This window comes from Carcharhinus amblyrhynchos, unplaced genomic scaffold (assembly GCF_965287045.1).
Source record: "Carcharhinus amblyrhynchos unplaced genomic scaffold, sCarAmb.v2.hapA scaffold_731, whole genome shotgun sequence".
In the NCBI taxonomy this organism is placed as follows: domain Eukaryota; kingdom Metazoa; phylum Chordata; class Chondrichthyes; order Carcharhiniformes; family Carcharhinidae; genus Carcharhinus; species Carcharhinus amblyrhynchos.
Genome location: NW_027650471.1, coordinates 60,691 through 77,938, shown reverse-complemented (window position 1 = coordinate 77,938; position 17,248 = coordinate 60,691). Strand labels below are relative to the sequence as shown.

The 17,248-nt window shown below is 48.6% G+C and overlaps 1 protein-coding gene across 1 annotated transcript in view; it reads right to left on the bottom strand.

Moving 5' to 3' along the window:
- Positions 1 to 1,085: 1,085 nt before the first annotated feature.
- The window catches only part of LOC145339897 (nuclear receptor corepressor 2-like), a gene marked incomplete at its 3' end in the record, with an annotated part of 74,303 nt that continues 58,140 nt past the window's right edge, over positions 1,086 to 17,248 (bottom strand). The window contains exons 9-12 of the mRNA XM_080184436.1: positions 13,274 to 13,326; positions 9,586 to 9,652; positions 2,967 to 3,139; positions 1,086 to 1,179 (exon numbers count right to left, since the gene is read on the bottom strand). Coding sequence (XP_080040562.1) covers positions 1,086 to 1,179; positions 2,967 to 3,139; positions 9,586 to 9,652; positions 13,274 to 13,326 — 387 coding nt within the window. The remainder of the gene's footprint in view (positions 1,180 to 2,966; positions 3,140 to 9,585; positions 9,653 to 13,273; positions 13,327 to 17,248) is intronic.

Sequence of the window (17,248 nt, the reverse complement as noted above, 5' to 3'; positions counted from 1 at the left end):
GGCTATTTCTGCCCCGCAGACTGCAGTTCATCCCTTCCCCACACCCTTACATATTGGGAGAGGCCAAATGGGTCTGTCTTCATCGCCCTGGTGTTGGTGTGGTTTTAGACAGGGCCCGCGTGCTTGGGGGGTCCAGCGGAGCAGCACCCATTCAAACCCCCCCACCCCCCACCATCCACACTGTCTCCTCCTCCAGAAAGGCAGCTTCCCTCATTGGGTGGACCCCGCTGCTACCTGATTGGCTGCATTGGGAATGATACAGACTGTTGACCGGGACAGATTGAACCGAGAGGGAGAAGATGGGGAGCTTTTCTGAAACTTGTAAAAATGTGTGCACATTATTGTGTTATCATTCTGTCCGAGTTGAGTTTGAGGTTCCAGGCTCCTCAATGTCCATTCCCCCGAATTCTCCCAAAATCTGGTTCGCCTGAAGCTGCCAATCGATTCAGGACGTGCCTTCCCCCCCTCAGTGTGCTCACCCCCAGGATTTGCAGGGAAATCACTAGTTGACCTCCCTGGTGACCTTGTTAAATACGAGCTCTCTGGGGATTGGTAATGACCTCACCAGATGGAGCTTGTATACCGAGCCCTTTATAAAGCAAGCCCCCGAGTGGATCCATCACTGGATTGTCCCATTCAGGTCTTGTTTGTGTTCGCTGCAGGTTTGTGGTTCTGCTTTACTTCATTTTGTGCAGAAATGCACTGTTCCTTTCCAGCTAACTCCCAGAGTTATTCTACTCAGGATTTTCAAGCTTTGGGGAAAGTCATAAATGAAAACATTTAAAGAGAGTAAGGAAAGAATTGTTTTGCGCCTTTGGTTTATTGTAGCAGTGCCGGTGTGATTAATCTTTGACCCCTGGCCGATAGAGCGTTAGGATACATGGGGGGGAGATTCGAACTTGCTCTGTGCCCTCACTGCTGAGAGTGGGGTGCTGGACATTGCGTGGTCCCTCACTGGCAAACACCCGTACTGAGCTCTTGGCTGTAAATTCTACAATTTCCAATCATTCCTATCCCCTGGGGCTATAGACAAAACCTGTGACAAATCCCTAGGGAATGGAAGAGGCAGAAAAGTGAAAACTCACCTCTTGTTCTGAAAGTCCGTCGATAATCTCGGAGATCTCGTGTTCACTGCGAGCGATAGTTGCAGAGAAATTGGAACCTCTCTGTCCCCCTCTGCTGAAAAAGAACCGAGCAACAAGTAAACCTCATATCCAGCAGGCTCTCCGAGGTCCATCACAGACAGAAAGCTCACAGCTGTTTATTGCATTGAAATGTTCTCTAAACTGACACCTTCTCACAGCTGTTTGTGTTCCTATGTGGGCAAAGTGAAGGCAAAATCCGTCAAACAAGATTATCCTCTACCCACTCAAACCTGGAAACTCACCCAAAATCCAAAATCCTTTCAGGATCATCACCCCAAAGCCAGCAACACATCCCAAACCATCAAATCCACCGTCCCTTCCCCCATTGTCCAAACACATTCCCAGTTCCAATCTATTCACCACGAGGATAATAAGTGAAACATTCCCACTCGGTACCTGAGCGCGTGGATTTTGCCATGTTCAGTATCACCCAGGATACAAACAGGTCTCAGAGATTAGACAACATTAATGTTAAACATTGCACCTGGTTTAGTTTGGAACGAGCAAAATATTTCGGTTTACTAAAGGCTTCTCTGTCCCTCAGGAGAAATCCTCAATGTTTGTTAAAATGTTCTAACTGTGAACCTGAGTTATCAGGTTACACTCCACTTATATCCGGAAATAAAATAACTGTTCCTAAAGCTGCAAGACGGAGAAATCTTTAAAGTGAAGATTTGTTTGTGTTGGTGTGAAATATTCAGCGATGACTCTGCAGTTAACTCTCTCATCCCAGTTCCACGTATGGACTTTGTGTAAAGGGCAGCACGGTGACACAGTGGGTCCCGGGTTCGATTCCCAGGGGCACGGTGACACAGTGGGTTAGCACTGCTGCCTCACAGCGCCAGGGACCCGGGTTCGATTCCCAGGGGCACGGTGACACAGTGGGTTAGCACTGCTGCCTCACAGCGCCAGGGACCCGGGTTCGATTCCCAGGGGCACGGTGACACAGTGGGTTAGCACTGCTGCCTCACAGCGCCAGGGACCCGGGTTCGATTCCCAGGGGCACGGTGACACAGTGGGTTAGCACTGCTGCCACACAGCGCCAGGGACCCGGGTTCGATTCCCAGGGGCACGGTGACACAGTGGGTTAACACTGCTGTCTCACAGCGCCAGGGACCCGGGTTCGATTCGCCGGGGGGGCACAGTGACACAGTGGGTTAGCACTGCTGTCTCACAGCGCCAGGGACCCGGGTTCGATTCCCAGGGGCACGGTGACACAGTGGGTTAGCACTGCTGCCACACAGCGCCAGGGACCCGGGTTCGATTCCCAGGGGCACGGTGACACAGTGGGTTAACACTGCTGTCTCATAGCGCCAGGGACCCGGGTTCGATTCCCCGGGGGGCACGGTGACACAGTGGGTTAACACTGCTGTCTCACAGCGCCAGGGACCCGGGTTCGATTCCCCGGGGGGCACGGTGACACAGTGGGTTAGCACTGCTGCCTCACAGCGCCAGGGACCCGGGTTCGATTCCCGGGGGCACGGTGACACAGTGGGTTAACACTGCTGTCTCACAGTGCCAGGGACCCGGGTTCGATTCCTGGGGGCACGGTGACACAGTGGGTTAGCACTGCTGCCTCACAGCGCCAGGGACCCGGGTTCGATTCCCCGGGGACACGGTGACACAGTGGGTTAACACTGCTGTCTCACAGTGCCAGGGACCTGGATTTGATTCCCGGATCAGGTCACTGTCTGTGCTGAGTCTTCATGTTTCCATTTGAACCCAGTTCTACATTTGGAGCTTGTGTAATGGATAAGGGACTTTTCAGGCAAGTTCTTGCTTTGAACAGTGAACACTAAAGGTTTTCTGAATGTTTTGTACCTTTGTGTGCGTTCCTGCAGCTCCCGCTGTTTACGGATTTCTGGAAACAGACGCTCGTAGTATTCCCGTACCTTGTTTTCCCTCGCCCGTCGCCTTGGGTTATTCTCAATCCGTTCAACCTTTTTTTCCCAAGCTTCCATCAGTTGGTCATAGCGTTGGCAGAATTCCTGTTCCTGGAAAAGGACAAAAGGACACAAGTCAGGAAAATTCTCTCACAATTCAGCTCAACAAACAACCACTCACAAAATCACGGTGAGTACTGTCTCTGTTTAGGGCTCTTTCCATCAAAACTCCTCGCTCCCTCCCTCCCTCACCCACTCACTCACACTCACTCATCTGTTCACTCACTTACCCAATCCCTCTCTCCCTCACCCAGTCAAAGAACAAAGAACAGAGAAAATTCCAGCACAGGAACAGGCCCTTCGGCCCTCCAATCCTGCACCGACCATGCTGCCTGACTGAACTAAAACCCCCTACATTTCCGGGGACCGTATCCCTCTATTCCCATCCTATTCATGTATTTGTCAAGATGCCCCTTAAAACTCACGACCGTATCCGCTTCCACTCCCTCCCCCGGCAGTGAGTTCCAGGCACCCACCACCCTCTGTGTAAAAAATCTGCCTCGTACATCTCCTTTAAACCTTGCCCCTCGCACCTTAAACCTGTGCCCCCCCAGTAATTGACTCTTCCACCCTGAGAAAAAGCTTCTGACTATCCACTCTGTCCACGCCTCTCATAATCTTGTAGATTTCTATCAGATCTCCCCTCAACCTCCATCGTTCCAGTGAGAACAAACCAAGTTTCTCCAACCTCTCCTCATATCTAATGCCCTCCATACCAGGCAACATCCTGGTAAATCTTTTCTGTACCCTCTCCAAAGCCTCCACATCCTTCTGGCAGTGTGGCAACCAGAATTGAACACTATATTCCAAATGTGACCTCACTGAGGTTCTATAAAGCTGTAACATGATTTGCCAATTTTTAAACTCAATACCCCGGGTGATGAAGGTAAGCATGCTGTATGCCTTCTCTACCTTCTCTACCTGCATTGCCACTTTCAGTGACCTGTGTACCTGTACACCCAGATCCCTCTGCCTATCAATACTCATAAGGATTCTGCCATTTACTGTATATTTCCTATCTGTATTAGACCTTCCAAAATGCATTACCTCACATTTGTCCGGATTAAACTCCATCTGCCATCTCTCCACCCAAGTCTCCAACTGATCTATATCCTGCTGTATCCTCTGATGGTCCTCATCGCTATCCACAAATCCACCAACCTTTGTGTCGTCCACAAACTTACTAATCAATCCAGTTATATTTTCCTCCAAATCATTTATATATATTACAAACAGCAAAGATCCCAGCACTGATCCCTGAGGAACACCACTTGTCACAGCCCTCCATTCAGAAACACACCCTTCCACTGCTACACTCTGTCTTCTTTGACCGATAGTAGTCATGATGTGGGTATGCCGGCGTTGGACTGGCGTAAACACAGTAAAAAGTCTGACAACACCAGGTTTTAGTCCAACCTATTTATTCGATAATATACTCACAAGCTTTCGGGGTTAGTCCCTTCGTCAGGTGAATGGAGAGTTCTGGCCTCAGACAGAGCATATAAAGCACAGACAGTTTAGAGATTACTGATTAGAATGCGAATCCTTACACCTAACCTGCTGTTCAAGACCTGAAGTGGCTGATAATGTGAGTGGAAGGAGCACTGATCATAGTTTAAAGAGATGTGTATTGGAGACAATTTGTTTGTGAAAGCTTGTGAGTATATTATCAAATAAATAGGTTGGACTAAAACCTGGTGTTGTCAGACTTTTTACTGTGTTCTTTGACCGAGCCAGTTTTGTACCCACTTTGCCCCCTCACCTCTGATTCCATGTGACTTCACCTTCTGCACCAGTCTGCCGTGAGGGACCTTACTGAAAACCAGGTAGACAACATCCACTGCCTTACCCTCATCAATCATCTTCATCATTTCCTCAAAAAACTCAATCAAGTTCAGGAGACACGACCTCCCCCTCACAAAACCATGTTGCCTCTCGCTAACACACCCACTTATTTCCAAGTGGGAATAAATCCTGTCTTGAAGAATCCTCTCCAATAATTTCCCTACCATTGATGTAAGGCTCACCGGCCTGTAATTATCTGGATTATTCTTGCTACTCTCGTTAAACAAAGGAACAACATTGGCTATTCTCCAATCGTCTGGGACCTCCCCTGCAGTCATGATGTGGAGATAAGAACAAAGACGAAGAACAGTACAGCACAGGAAACAGGCCCTTCGGCCCTCCAAGCCTGTGCCGCTCATTCGTCCAACTAGACCATTCGTTTGTATCCCTCCATTCCCCAGTCTGCTCATGTGACTATCCAAGTAAGTCTTAAACGATCCCAGCATGTCTGCCTCCACCACCCTACTTGGTAGCGCATTCCAGGCCCCAACCACCATCTGTGTAAAAAACGTCCCTCTGATATCTGAGTTAAACCTCGCCCCTCTCACCTTGAGCCTGTGACCCTTCGTGATCGTCACCTCCAACCTGGGAAAAAGCTTCCCACTGTTCACCCTATCTATACCCTTCATAATTTTGTACACCTCTATTAGGTCTTCCCTCATTCTCCATCTTTCCAGGGAGAACAACCCCAGTCTACCCAATCTCTCCTCATAGCTAAGACCCTCCATACCAGGCAACACCCTGGTAAACCTCCTCTCACTCTCTCCACGTCCTTCTGGCAGTGTGGCGAACAGAACTGGACGCAGTACTCCCAATCTGGCCTAACCAACATTCTATACAACAGTAACAATCAGACGCCAACTTTTATACTCTATACCCCATCCTATAAAGGCAAGCATGCCATACGCCTTCTTCACCACCTTCTTCACCTGTGTTGCCACCTTCAAGGATCTGTGGACTTGTACACCCAGGTCCCTCTGTGTCTATACTTTTGATGGTTCTGCCATTTATTGTGCAGCTCCTCCCTACATTAGTTCTACCGGTGTTGGACTGGGATAAACACAATGAGAAGTCTCACAACACCAGGTTAAAGTCCAACAGAACCCCCCACTCATCTGATGAAGGGGCAAAGCCCCGAAAGCTAGTGGTGTTTGCTAACAAATAAACCAGTCGGACTTTAACCTGGTGTTGTGAGACTTCTTACTGTACCTCCCCTGTAGCCAGTGAGGATACAAAGATTTCTCTCAAGGCCCCAGCAATTTCCTCCCTTGCCTCTCTCAGTATTCTGGAGTATATCCCATCAGGCCCCGGGGGACTTGTTTACCTTAATGTTTCTCAAGAACCCCCAATGTCGCCTCCTTTTTGATCTCAACATGACTCAAACTATCTACACATCCTTTCCCAGACTCGTCATCCACCAAGTCCTTCTCTTTGGTGAATACTGACGCAAAGTACTCATTTAATATCTCACCCATTTCCTCTGGCTCCACACATAGGTTCCCTCTCTTGTCCTCGAGTGGGCCAACCCTCTCCCTGGCTACCCTCTTGCTCTTTATATATGTATAAAAAGCCTTGGGATTTTCCTTAATCCTGCTGGCCAATGATTTTTTGTGACCTCTTTTAGCCGTCCTCACTCCTTGCTTAAGTTTCTTTCTACTTTCCTTGTATTCCACACTTGCTTCGTGTGTTCCCAGCCTCCTAGCTTTGACAAATGCTTCCTTTTTCTCTTTGACTAGGCTCACAATATCTCTCATTATCCAAGGTTCCCAAAATTTCCCATACTTTTCCTTTATCCTAACAGGAATGTGCCGGTCCTGAATCCCTATCAACTTACACTTGAAAGCCTCCCACATGCCAGATGTTGATTTGCCCTCAATCTACATTCTTCAGTTCCTGCATAATATTGTTGTAATTAGCCTTCTCCCAATTTAGCACCTTCACTTGAGGACTACAGTTATCTTTATCCATCAGTACATTAAAGCTTACTGAATTGTGGTCACTGTTCCCGAACTGCTCCCCCATGGAAACATCGACCACCCGTCCCGGCTCATTCCCCAATACCAGGTCCAGTATGGCCCCTTCCCTAGTTGGACTATCTATATACTGTTTCAGGAAGTCCTCCTGGATGTTCCTTACAAACTCTGCCCCATCCACACCCCTAGCACTAAGAGATTCCCAGTCAATATTGGGGAAATTAAAATCTCCCAACACAACAACCCTGTTACTTTTGCACCTTGTCAAAATCTCCTCACATATCTGTTCCTCAATCTTCCGCTGGCAGTTGGGTGGCCTATAGTAAACCCCCAACACTGTGACTACACCTTCCCTATTCCTGAGCTCTACCCAAATTGCCTCGCTGTATGAAACCTCCGAGGTGTCCTCCCGCAGTACAGCTGTGATACTCACTCAATCACTCACACACTCACCCACCTACTCACTCACTCATCCAATCCTTCCCTCCCTGACCCACTCAATCACACTCACTCACTCACTTACCCACCCACTCACACCCATCCCTCCCTCCCTGACCCACTCACTCACCCATTCGCTGAAAAGCCCTGTGTGTTGTGAAGAGAGGGAGATCTCCTCTGCCAATGTTACACATTGTCCAGTCAGAGAATCCATTCCCACATCTCATTTCCAACAGGGCACAGCCTGGAGCCAATCAGACATGTACCTGAGCTAGAATGTCATTTTTATAAAGCTGAACCAATTTTGAAGAATAAAATGGAACACATTTCCTTCCTTTCCTCTTCAATTTGCGACAGGCAGTGAAAAAAGCAACTGGTCTGTTAGCTTCCACTGCGAGAGGTTTCCAGTACAGGAGCAGGGATGTGTTGTAATTTCCAGGGCCTTGGTGAGGCCACACCGAGAGGATCGTGTGCAGTTTTGGTCTCCTCTTCTGAGGAAGGATGTTCCTTGCTTTAGAAAGAGCAAAGTTTTACCGGACTGATTCCGGGAATGTTGGGATTAATGTGTAAGGAGAGATTAGGTCGGTTAGGATTATATTCACTGGAATTTAGAAGAATGACGGGGGATCTCACAGAAACCTACAAAATTCTAACAGGATGAGATAGCGTAGATGCAAGAAGGAACTAAAAGAGAAAATGCTGGAAAATCTCAGCAGGTCTGGCAGCATTTGTAAGGAGAGAGAAGACGTGACGTTTCGAGTCCTGGTGACACTTTGTCAAAGCTTGAAGATTGGAAGGGCTGAACGACCTCCTCCTGCCCCTATTTTCTCTGATTGTATAACACCATCTCGCTATTGCCTGACTCCTCTCTCTGTCTTCCTGACTCACATTGGGTAAAAGAGGAGGTTTTCACTCCCTGTCCAATAAACAGTGCAGTGAAATCCACAGAACTGTAGTAATTATTATAGTTCTTGTTTAACAACAACAACCACAGGTCCTCAGTTCAAATCTCACCACAGCCATGAACTCAATAGAGTGATCACATGGTGGATCAAGTAACCAATGAAATTGCTGGGATAATGTCCAGTGATATCACTGGCCCACAAGCTCCTTTCTTCCACCCAATCCTCTCTCTATATAGATTGAAAGATCTCACTCCCCTGTGTGGGGTTATGGGGATAGGGCCTGGGTGGGATTGTGGTTAGTACAGACTCGATGGGCTGAATGGCCTCCTTCTGCACTGTAGGGACCCTAGGATTTGATTGGTTCAGAAGCTTGAATAAATTTAACAGAATCACAAAGTTAACAGGGAAGGTTTCCCATTTCAAGTTTTTTTAAGTTTCCTCCTGTGGGATGTCTTGGGTGAGGTGCAGAGAAAGGGCGGAGATTGGGCAGATTCCAAAAGGATTGAACATCAGTCTCAGTGTTGGCCAATAAACTGGGACACAGAGAGACCTCCCTGGGGAGTGGCTTCCTGATTCACTCTGATATTCGTCATTATCCATTCATGGGATGTGGGTGTCGCTGGCTGGGTCAGTATTTATTGCCCATCCCTAATTGCCCTTCAGAAGGTGGGGGTGAGCTACCTTTCTGAACCACTGCTGTCTGCAAGGTGTAGGTAAACCCACAGTGCTGTTAGGGAGGGTGTCCCAGGATTTTGACCCAGTGGAGGAATGGTGATATATTTCCGAGTCAGACTGGTGAGTGACTCGGAGGGGAACCTCCAGGCAGGGGTGTTCCCAGATATCTGTTGTTCTCGTCCTTCTAGGTGGTTGAGGTTGTGGGTTTGGAAGGTGCTGTCTAAGGAGTCTGGGTGAGTTGCTGCAGAGCACCTTGTAGATGGTTCCCGCGGCAGTCACTGAGCGTTGGCAACGGAGGGAGTGAATGTCTCTGGGCGGGATTGCAATCAAACGGCTGCTTTTTCAAACACTCAACCCCAACGCTGACCTTTCACCCTATCCTGACCTGACCCCATTGACTTCTCTCCCCACCTCCACCCCCAAACTGGTCTCCCCCCCCACCCTGAGGTCCAGCCAGATGTTGAGTTGGGCCTGGGGGAAGTGAATTGAATCACTCCATCCATCAGTCAGCAGAGACACGATGGGCTGAATGGCCAGCGATCCTCTCTCACCGCCTGGACTTTGGCTTCCAGATTGCAAATCCTGGAATTATTTGGGAAAAGGGACAAGAACCAAAAGGCAAATAAAGAAATGAGGATTGGGATTTGACCTTTGACCTTACCCACTGTTTCCGAGCGCGATTCCTTCGTTTGAAAAACAGAATCAGTTTGTTCCTCATCACCCGGTTTCTGAAATATCAGAAAAATGTAAAAGTTTCATTGCTGCCAACAGCCAATCAGGGAGCAGTAATTAAAGTGGGAATGGACAGCGTTCCCGCCTGGTTCACAATTCCGGGAGATCGTCACCGGAAAATTCAGGTCAACACCAAACCCTGCCGTCTATTCAACCCCTCAACGGCCAATTACTGACCACCATCTGCTCTAACCCTCAGGAGGAAGGCCAATCACCAAGGGGATGCCCAACAACAGAAACCAAGCAGGCAGTTTTTCACCATCCGGGGGGGGGGGGGGGGGGGGGCGGCGCAAGGGGGCGTAGAGTGTGAGCAAGGGGGTGGGTGGTGGGGGCGGGGGGGTTGAGAGCGAGGGGGTGGGGCGGTGTGTGGGAAAGGTGTGAGCAAGGGGGTGGGAGGGTGTGAGCGAAAGGCTGTGGGGGGGGGGGGGGGGGGGGGTGAGTGAGGGGCTGTGGGGGGGGGGGGGGGTGAGAGCGAGGGGCCGTTGGGGGGGAGGGGGGTTTGAGCGATGAGCCGTGGGGGGGGGGGGGTGTGTGAGCGAGGGGCCATGGGGAGGGTGTGAGCGAGGGGCCGTGGGGGGGGGGGTGAGCAAGGGGCCGTGGGGGGGGGGTGAGCGAGGGGCCGTGGGGGGGGGTGTGACGGAGAGTCCAATGGGGCTCAGTGCCTTTACCAGGGATTCGGGGTTGCTGGAAGCTCTGTGAATCATCTTTCTTTGCCATTGCTGCTGCCCCACTGCCCCCAGAGCACAAAACCCAACCCCCCCAGCCCCCACCCTGTATGACTGACCTGCGGCCTGAGTCACTGGGATCCTCTCCTGACTTTCCGACAATGACCACCACCTGCACTGTGGCACCTCCGAGCACAGAAATAACTGACCGGTACACACTGTTACTGTCCGGTACACACACTGTCACTGACTGGTACACACACTGTCACTGACCGGTACGCACTGAGACCGACCGCTACACACTGTTACTGTCCGGTACACGCACTGTTACTGACCAGTTCACACACACTGTGACCGACCGCTACACACTGTTACTGTCCGGTACGCACTGTGACTGACCGGTACGCACTGTGACCGACCGGTACGCACACTGTCACTGACCATGGTTATAACAGGTGAAAGTTACACAGCCCTCATGCCATCCGAGGTGCAGTTCTCAAACAGGAGGAGAACATTATGGGGTACAGGCCATTAAACATCATCAAATTCCATTGAAGGTAAATGGACATCCCTGGTTTGAAAAGAATAACAGGTGAAGTTAGCCTCAGAGCTCACTGACAGATCGCCCCATTTCAGTAAGAAAATGAATCAACAATGGGACAGTCCAGGGTCAATGAGGAACTGCAGATTATATTTCCAAATCACCTCCCTGCAGAGTTTAGAAAGTGATGTGGAGATGTCGGTGTTGGACTGGGGTAAACACAGTAAGAAGTCTCACAAAACCAGGTTAAAGTCCAACAGGTTTCTCCGGTAGTAAACCCACTAGCTTTCGGAGTGCTGCTCCTTCGTCAGGTGAGTGGGAGTTGTGTTCACAAACAGGGCAATATAAAGACACACTCAGTTTACAGAATAATGGTTGGAATGTGAGTCTCTACAGCTAATCAAGTCTTAAAGCTACAGGCAATGTGAGTGGAGAGAGGGTTAAGCACAGGTTAAAGAGATGTGTATTGTCTCCAGACAGGACAGTTAGTGAGATTTTGCAAACCCAGGCAAGTCTTGGGGGTTACAGATAATGCGACATGAACCCAAGATCCCTGTTGAGACCGTCCTCATGTGTACGGAATTTGGCTATCAGTCTCTGCTCAGCGACTCTGCGCTGTCGTGTGTCGTGAAGGCCACCTTAGAACACAGAACATTACAGTGCAGTACAGGCCCTTCGGCCCTCGATGTTGCGCCGACCAGTGGAACCAATCTAATGACCCTCTAACCTAAACTATTCCAATATTATCCATATGCCTATCCACTGACCATTTGAACGCCCTTAAAGTTGGTGAGTCCACAACTGCTGCAGGCAGGGCATTCCACGCCCTTACTACCCTCTGAATAAAGAACCTACCTCTGACATCCATCCTGTCAACCAAAACTGCACACAGTACTCCAGCTGCGGCCTCTCCAGTGCCCTGTACAGTTACAGCAAGACCTCCCTACTTTTATATTCAACCCCCCTCGCTATAAAGGCCAACATCCCATTCGCCTTCTTGATCACCTGCTGTACCTGCAGACTGGGTTTTTGCGACTCGTGCACAAGGACCCCCAGGTCCCTCTGCACGGTAGCATGCTGCAGCTTTTTGTCCTATAAGTAGTAATCCCTCCTACTATTATTTCTGCCAAAGTGGATAACCTCACACTTGCTAACATTGTACTCCATCTGCCAGATCCTTGCCCACTTGCTCAGCCTATCCAGATCCCTCTGCAGACTTTTCACACCCTCCGCACAATTTGCTTTACCACTCATCTTTGTGTCATCAGCAAATTTCGTCACCCTACACTCAGCCCCCTCCTCCAGATCATCTATATAAATGTTAAATAGTTGAGGCCCCAGCACCGAACCCTGTGGCACTCCACTGGTCACTAACCGCCAACCAGAATAGCACGGTTGGTGATTGGCAAAATCCTGGAACTCCCACCCTAACAGCACTGTGGATATACCTACGCCTAGGGTTGTAGCGGTTCAAGAAGACAGTTCATCAACATCTTCTCAGGGCAACTAGGGAAATAAATGGTGAACTGGCCAGCGATGATCATATCCCAGAGTGAATAACAAAAATGTATAAACTGCTGAGGATAAATGAATCTTACAGCAGAGAAAGACAGGCCAAAGTTTCAAACCTTTGAAATGTTGGAGGGAAGGAATGAACTGAGTCTTCAGAGACTGTAAAAATTCAACAAGAATAACTTTTTTCAACATACACGAGGGAGAGCAGAACTTGGAGCTGTAATTCTAACTTGCTTCTGAACTACTCTGACAATCAGAGGGTCTCACATATTCTAATACTTTTTCAAGTTACAAAGTGCTACATTTCAAATGGGTCATCAGATTGTTACTTTAAATTTGTTAAAGTTCTGTTTCGATTACATTATGCTGATACATTATCCTGTGTACTTTAACTTTAATAATTTTCTGGCCATATCCTGTCTACCTGTTTACAATATCAAAGTGTTGTGTTTTTAAAATTTGTTTCAATGGTGTGTTAATTGTCTCCATCTCCCTGATACTTGATTAGTTTTCGAGAGGCACACTGGTTCCTCTACACATTGTGGAACTTTGATAAGATATTGATTGTCTTATCGTTGCTGTAGCCTCGGAAAGATCCCACCTGAACGTGACTGTGTTAGTGCTGTCTGGGATGTGGTAAATTATCCTGTCTGCCCACAGTGAATATGGACATTATAGTTAGGCTGTCTGTTTAACCCTTTCCATTCCTTCCTCTCCTGCTGCAGTCCACTCTCCCCAGCTTCACCCGGTGAGAGAGGTAACAACGCTTTCTGCAATGTTTGTCTCTAGCGGACGGTCTAATCATTTCCCCGGTTACCCAATCTGCTGTCCCTTTGGAAAGCCGTTAATATGCAGGTTGTAACATTATCAAAAATATAAAATAATTCCAAACTCACATTTTGATGTTCTGGTGATATTGCTGGGTATCTGACGGCTGATTATACAAAGGCTGGAGAAAGAAAAACAAGACACGCGATGAGTGATTTGGGAGGCAGAAAGTTAATCTCTCTCCAACTGTGACCTGTTTCACATGAAGGTGAAACTATCACCGATAGAATTCAGTGACATTTCGCAGCTCTCTGTAAATACCACAGCAGCTTCATTAGTTAGAGTAGTTAAGGCGGTTAGTCTGTCATTTCCATTAACCGAGGAGGATTTCACCAAACCATCCACCTGGGAATCATAACCTGCTGACAGTGGGCAACCAATCAAATTCACATTTATAATGAGCAAAAGAGAAAACTCTGTAAATAACAGTCTTCCTTCCCGGGCAGTCTGTATCCCGGGCTTTACTCTTCATTGCATGTCCCAGCGGCACAGTGGGTTAACACTGCTGTCTCACAGTGCCAGGGACCCGGGTTCGATTCCCGGGGGCACAGTGACACAGTGGGTTAGCGCTGCTGTCTCACAGCGCCAGGGACCCGGGTTCGATTCCCGGGGGCACAGTGACACAGTGGGTTAGCGCTGCTGTCTCACAGCACCAGGGACCCGGGTTCAATTCCCGGGGGCATGGTGACACAGTGGGTTAGCACTGCTGTCTCACAGCACCAGGGACCCGGGTTCGATTCCCGGGGGCACGGTGACACAGTGGGTTAGCGCTGCCGTCTCACAGCGCCAGGGACCCGGGTTCGATTCCCGGGGGCACGGTGACACAGTGGGTTAGCGCCGCTGTCTCACAGCGCCAGGGACCCGGGTTCGATTCCCGGGGACACGGTGACACAGTGGGTTAGCGCCGCTGTCTCACAGCGCCAGGGACCCGGGTTCAATTCCCGGGGGCATGGTGACCCAGTGGGTTAGCACTGCTGTCTCACAGCGCCAGGGACCCGGGTTCGATTCCTGGAAGCACAGTGACACAGTGGGTTAACACTGCCGTCTCACAGCGCCAGGGTCCCGGGTTCGATTCCCAGGGGCACGGTGACACAGTGGGTTAACTCTGCTGTCGCACAGTGCCAGGGACCCGGGTTCGATTCCTGGCTTGGGTCACTGTCTGTGAGGAGTTTGCATGGAACGGCACAGAAAGCCTCCACTAAAATAAGGACCAATGAATGGAGTTTATCTCTGAGGCTGAAAGCTGATTGGTCATGTGAAGTGAGTGACCTCTCATTATATTGGGATAGGAACTCACCCTCTGGACCATCGGGGTCCACTCTGGACCTTCGGGGTCCACCCTGCCAACTCATCTCGTTACAATTTGGACAAACACAGGTTTTGGCTGAGATTTGGAGACCACACATTTTCCCAAGTCATTTGGTTTGAACAGGAAACTGTTCTGACCCAGAAGTTAGCTGAGAAATGGCCAATGTTGTGCCTTTGTTTAAAAAGAGCTGCAGGGAAAAGCCTGGGAACTACAGGCCAGTGAGCCTCACATCTGTGGCAGGTAAATTGTTAGAAACTATTTTGAGAGACAGGATCTACAGGCATTTAGAGACACAAGGACTGATTAGGGACAGTCAGCATGGCTTTGTGAGTGGAAAATCATGTCTCACAAATTTGATTGAGTTTTTTGAAGGGGTAACCAAGAAGGTAGATGAGGGCAGTGCAGTTGTTTTTGTCTACATGGACTTTAGCAAGGCCTTTGACAAGGTACCGCATGGTAGGTTGTTGCATAAGGTTAAATCTCACAGGATCCAGGGGGAGGTATCTAAATGGATAAAAAATTGGCTTCTTGACAGAAGCCAGAGGGTGGTTGTAGAGAGTTGGTTTTCAAACTGCAGGCCTGTGACCAGCGGTGTGCCTCAGGGATCAGTGTTGGGCCCACTGTTATTTGTCATTTATATTAATGATATGGATGAGAATATAGGAGATATGGTTAGTAAGTTTGCAGATGACACTAAGATTGTTGATATAGTGGACAGTGAAGAAAATTATCTCCAATTACAACAGGATCTTGATCAATTGGGCCAGTGGGCTGACGAATGGCAGATGGAGTTTAATTTAGATAAATGCGAGATGATGCATTTTGGTCGACTGAACCAGGGCAGGACTTACTCAGTTAATGGTAGGGCACTGGACAGAGTTACAGAACAAAGAAATCTCGGGGTACAGGTTCATAGCTCCTTGAAAGTGGAGTCACAGGTGGACAGAGTGGTGAAGAAGGCATTCAGCATGCTTGGTTTCATTGGTCAGAACATTGAATACAGGAGTTGGGACGTCTTGTTGAAGTTGTACAAGACATTGGTAAGGCCACACTTGGAATACTGTGTGCAATTCTGGTCACCCTATTATAGAAAGGATATTATTAAACTAGAAAGAGTGCAGAAAAGATTTACTAGGATGCTACTGGGACTTGATGGATTGAGTTATAAGGAGTTATAAGGAGAGGCTGTATGGACTGGGACTTTTTTCTCTGCAGTGTAGGAGGCTGAGGGGTGACCTTATAGAGGTCTATAAAATAATGAGGGGCACAGATCAGCTAGATAGTCAATATCTTTTCCCAAAAGGGAGGGAGTCTAAAACTAGAGGGCAGAGGTTTAAGGTGAGAGGGGAGAGATACAAAAGTGTCCAGAGGGGCAATTTTTTCACACAGTGGGTGGTGAGTGTCTGGAACAAGCTGCCAGAGGCAGTAGTAGAGGTGGGTACAATTTTGTCTTTTAAAAAGCATTTAGACAGTTACATGGGTACGATGGGTATAGAGGGATATGGGCCAAATGCAGGCAATTGGGATTAGCTTGGTTGTTAAAAAAGGGCAGCATGGACAAGGTGGGCTGAAGGGCCTGTTTCCATGGTGTAAACCTCGATGAATCTATGATTTAGAAGACAAGGATTGAAATATTAATTGATGGAGTTTGGGAGCAGGGAGGGGAATCAGCCAGAAATCCAACAATAACCAGTCCGGCTGTCTACTTGTCTCAGGGTTTGAAAGAATTCGGGATCCTTCAGATATTTGTCAGTTTACTGCAGGTTTCTGCTATCAATGTGCAGAGCTGGTGTAAGATTACAGGAGTAGTGTGTACACAGCTACACATCAGCAAACCGCCTCTCCCTACCCCCGCCTCTCCCCTGTACCGCCTCTCCCCAATACTGCTCTGTAGCTTCTACAAGAACCAGTGGGGCTGTGTGTGTGGACTGCCATTGGCTTATCATAGTCAGGTGATCTCTAATGTCATCATGTGTGTGTTGAAGCCTAAGAGCCAATTGGATCACCACATGTCAGGAGTGATCCAGCTGGGATCGCTGTGGGAAACAGCAGAGAATCCCGAACTTTGTACAGGTCACTGGTTACTGGGTGAGTCAGTATGGCTCTGAATATTCCAGCATCTACCCCCGCCCTCCAGACCAGGAGAGATTGGAGAATAAATTGGAAATTATGAATGATGAAATTGCTCCAGAATTAAACAAGAAATCGGAAGGAATTAGAGGAATAAATCTCTTGTCAGAGCTGGGGAAAGCTGGATCACACCCTGGACCTCACAGAGGAGCAGAAAAGCCAGATTTGGAATCATCGACTGCTGTTATTTGTGAGTATGTTAGGGTAGGTTTTCCAGTCCTGCCAGCCATGGCAATCCTCGTGGGTGAATGGACATTTGGACATTCCAGTCTGGGGACACATGTAATTGGAAAATCCCTCCATGTGTCTAACGTTGAAACTCAGGGTGTGGGGAGAGTGTTGCTCCCTTTGTGACTCTGCTGATGTCTCGAGTTAAAGCTCGAGCTGGATCCCTGAAACACAATCGGATCAGAACAGGGACTGTCTTTAGAATGAGAGATACTGCAGTGAGAGATGTCAGATAGAGAGTTAAAACAGGTGAGAAAAGAGAAAGATTCCCTCGGCAAAGTTACCGATGTGCAGAAGCTGAACAGATTGTGAGTGAATGTCTGGGAACTTTGGAAGTTCTCCGGGAATGAATGGAAGATGACTGCAGTCTGTGTGA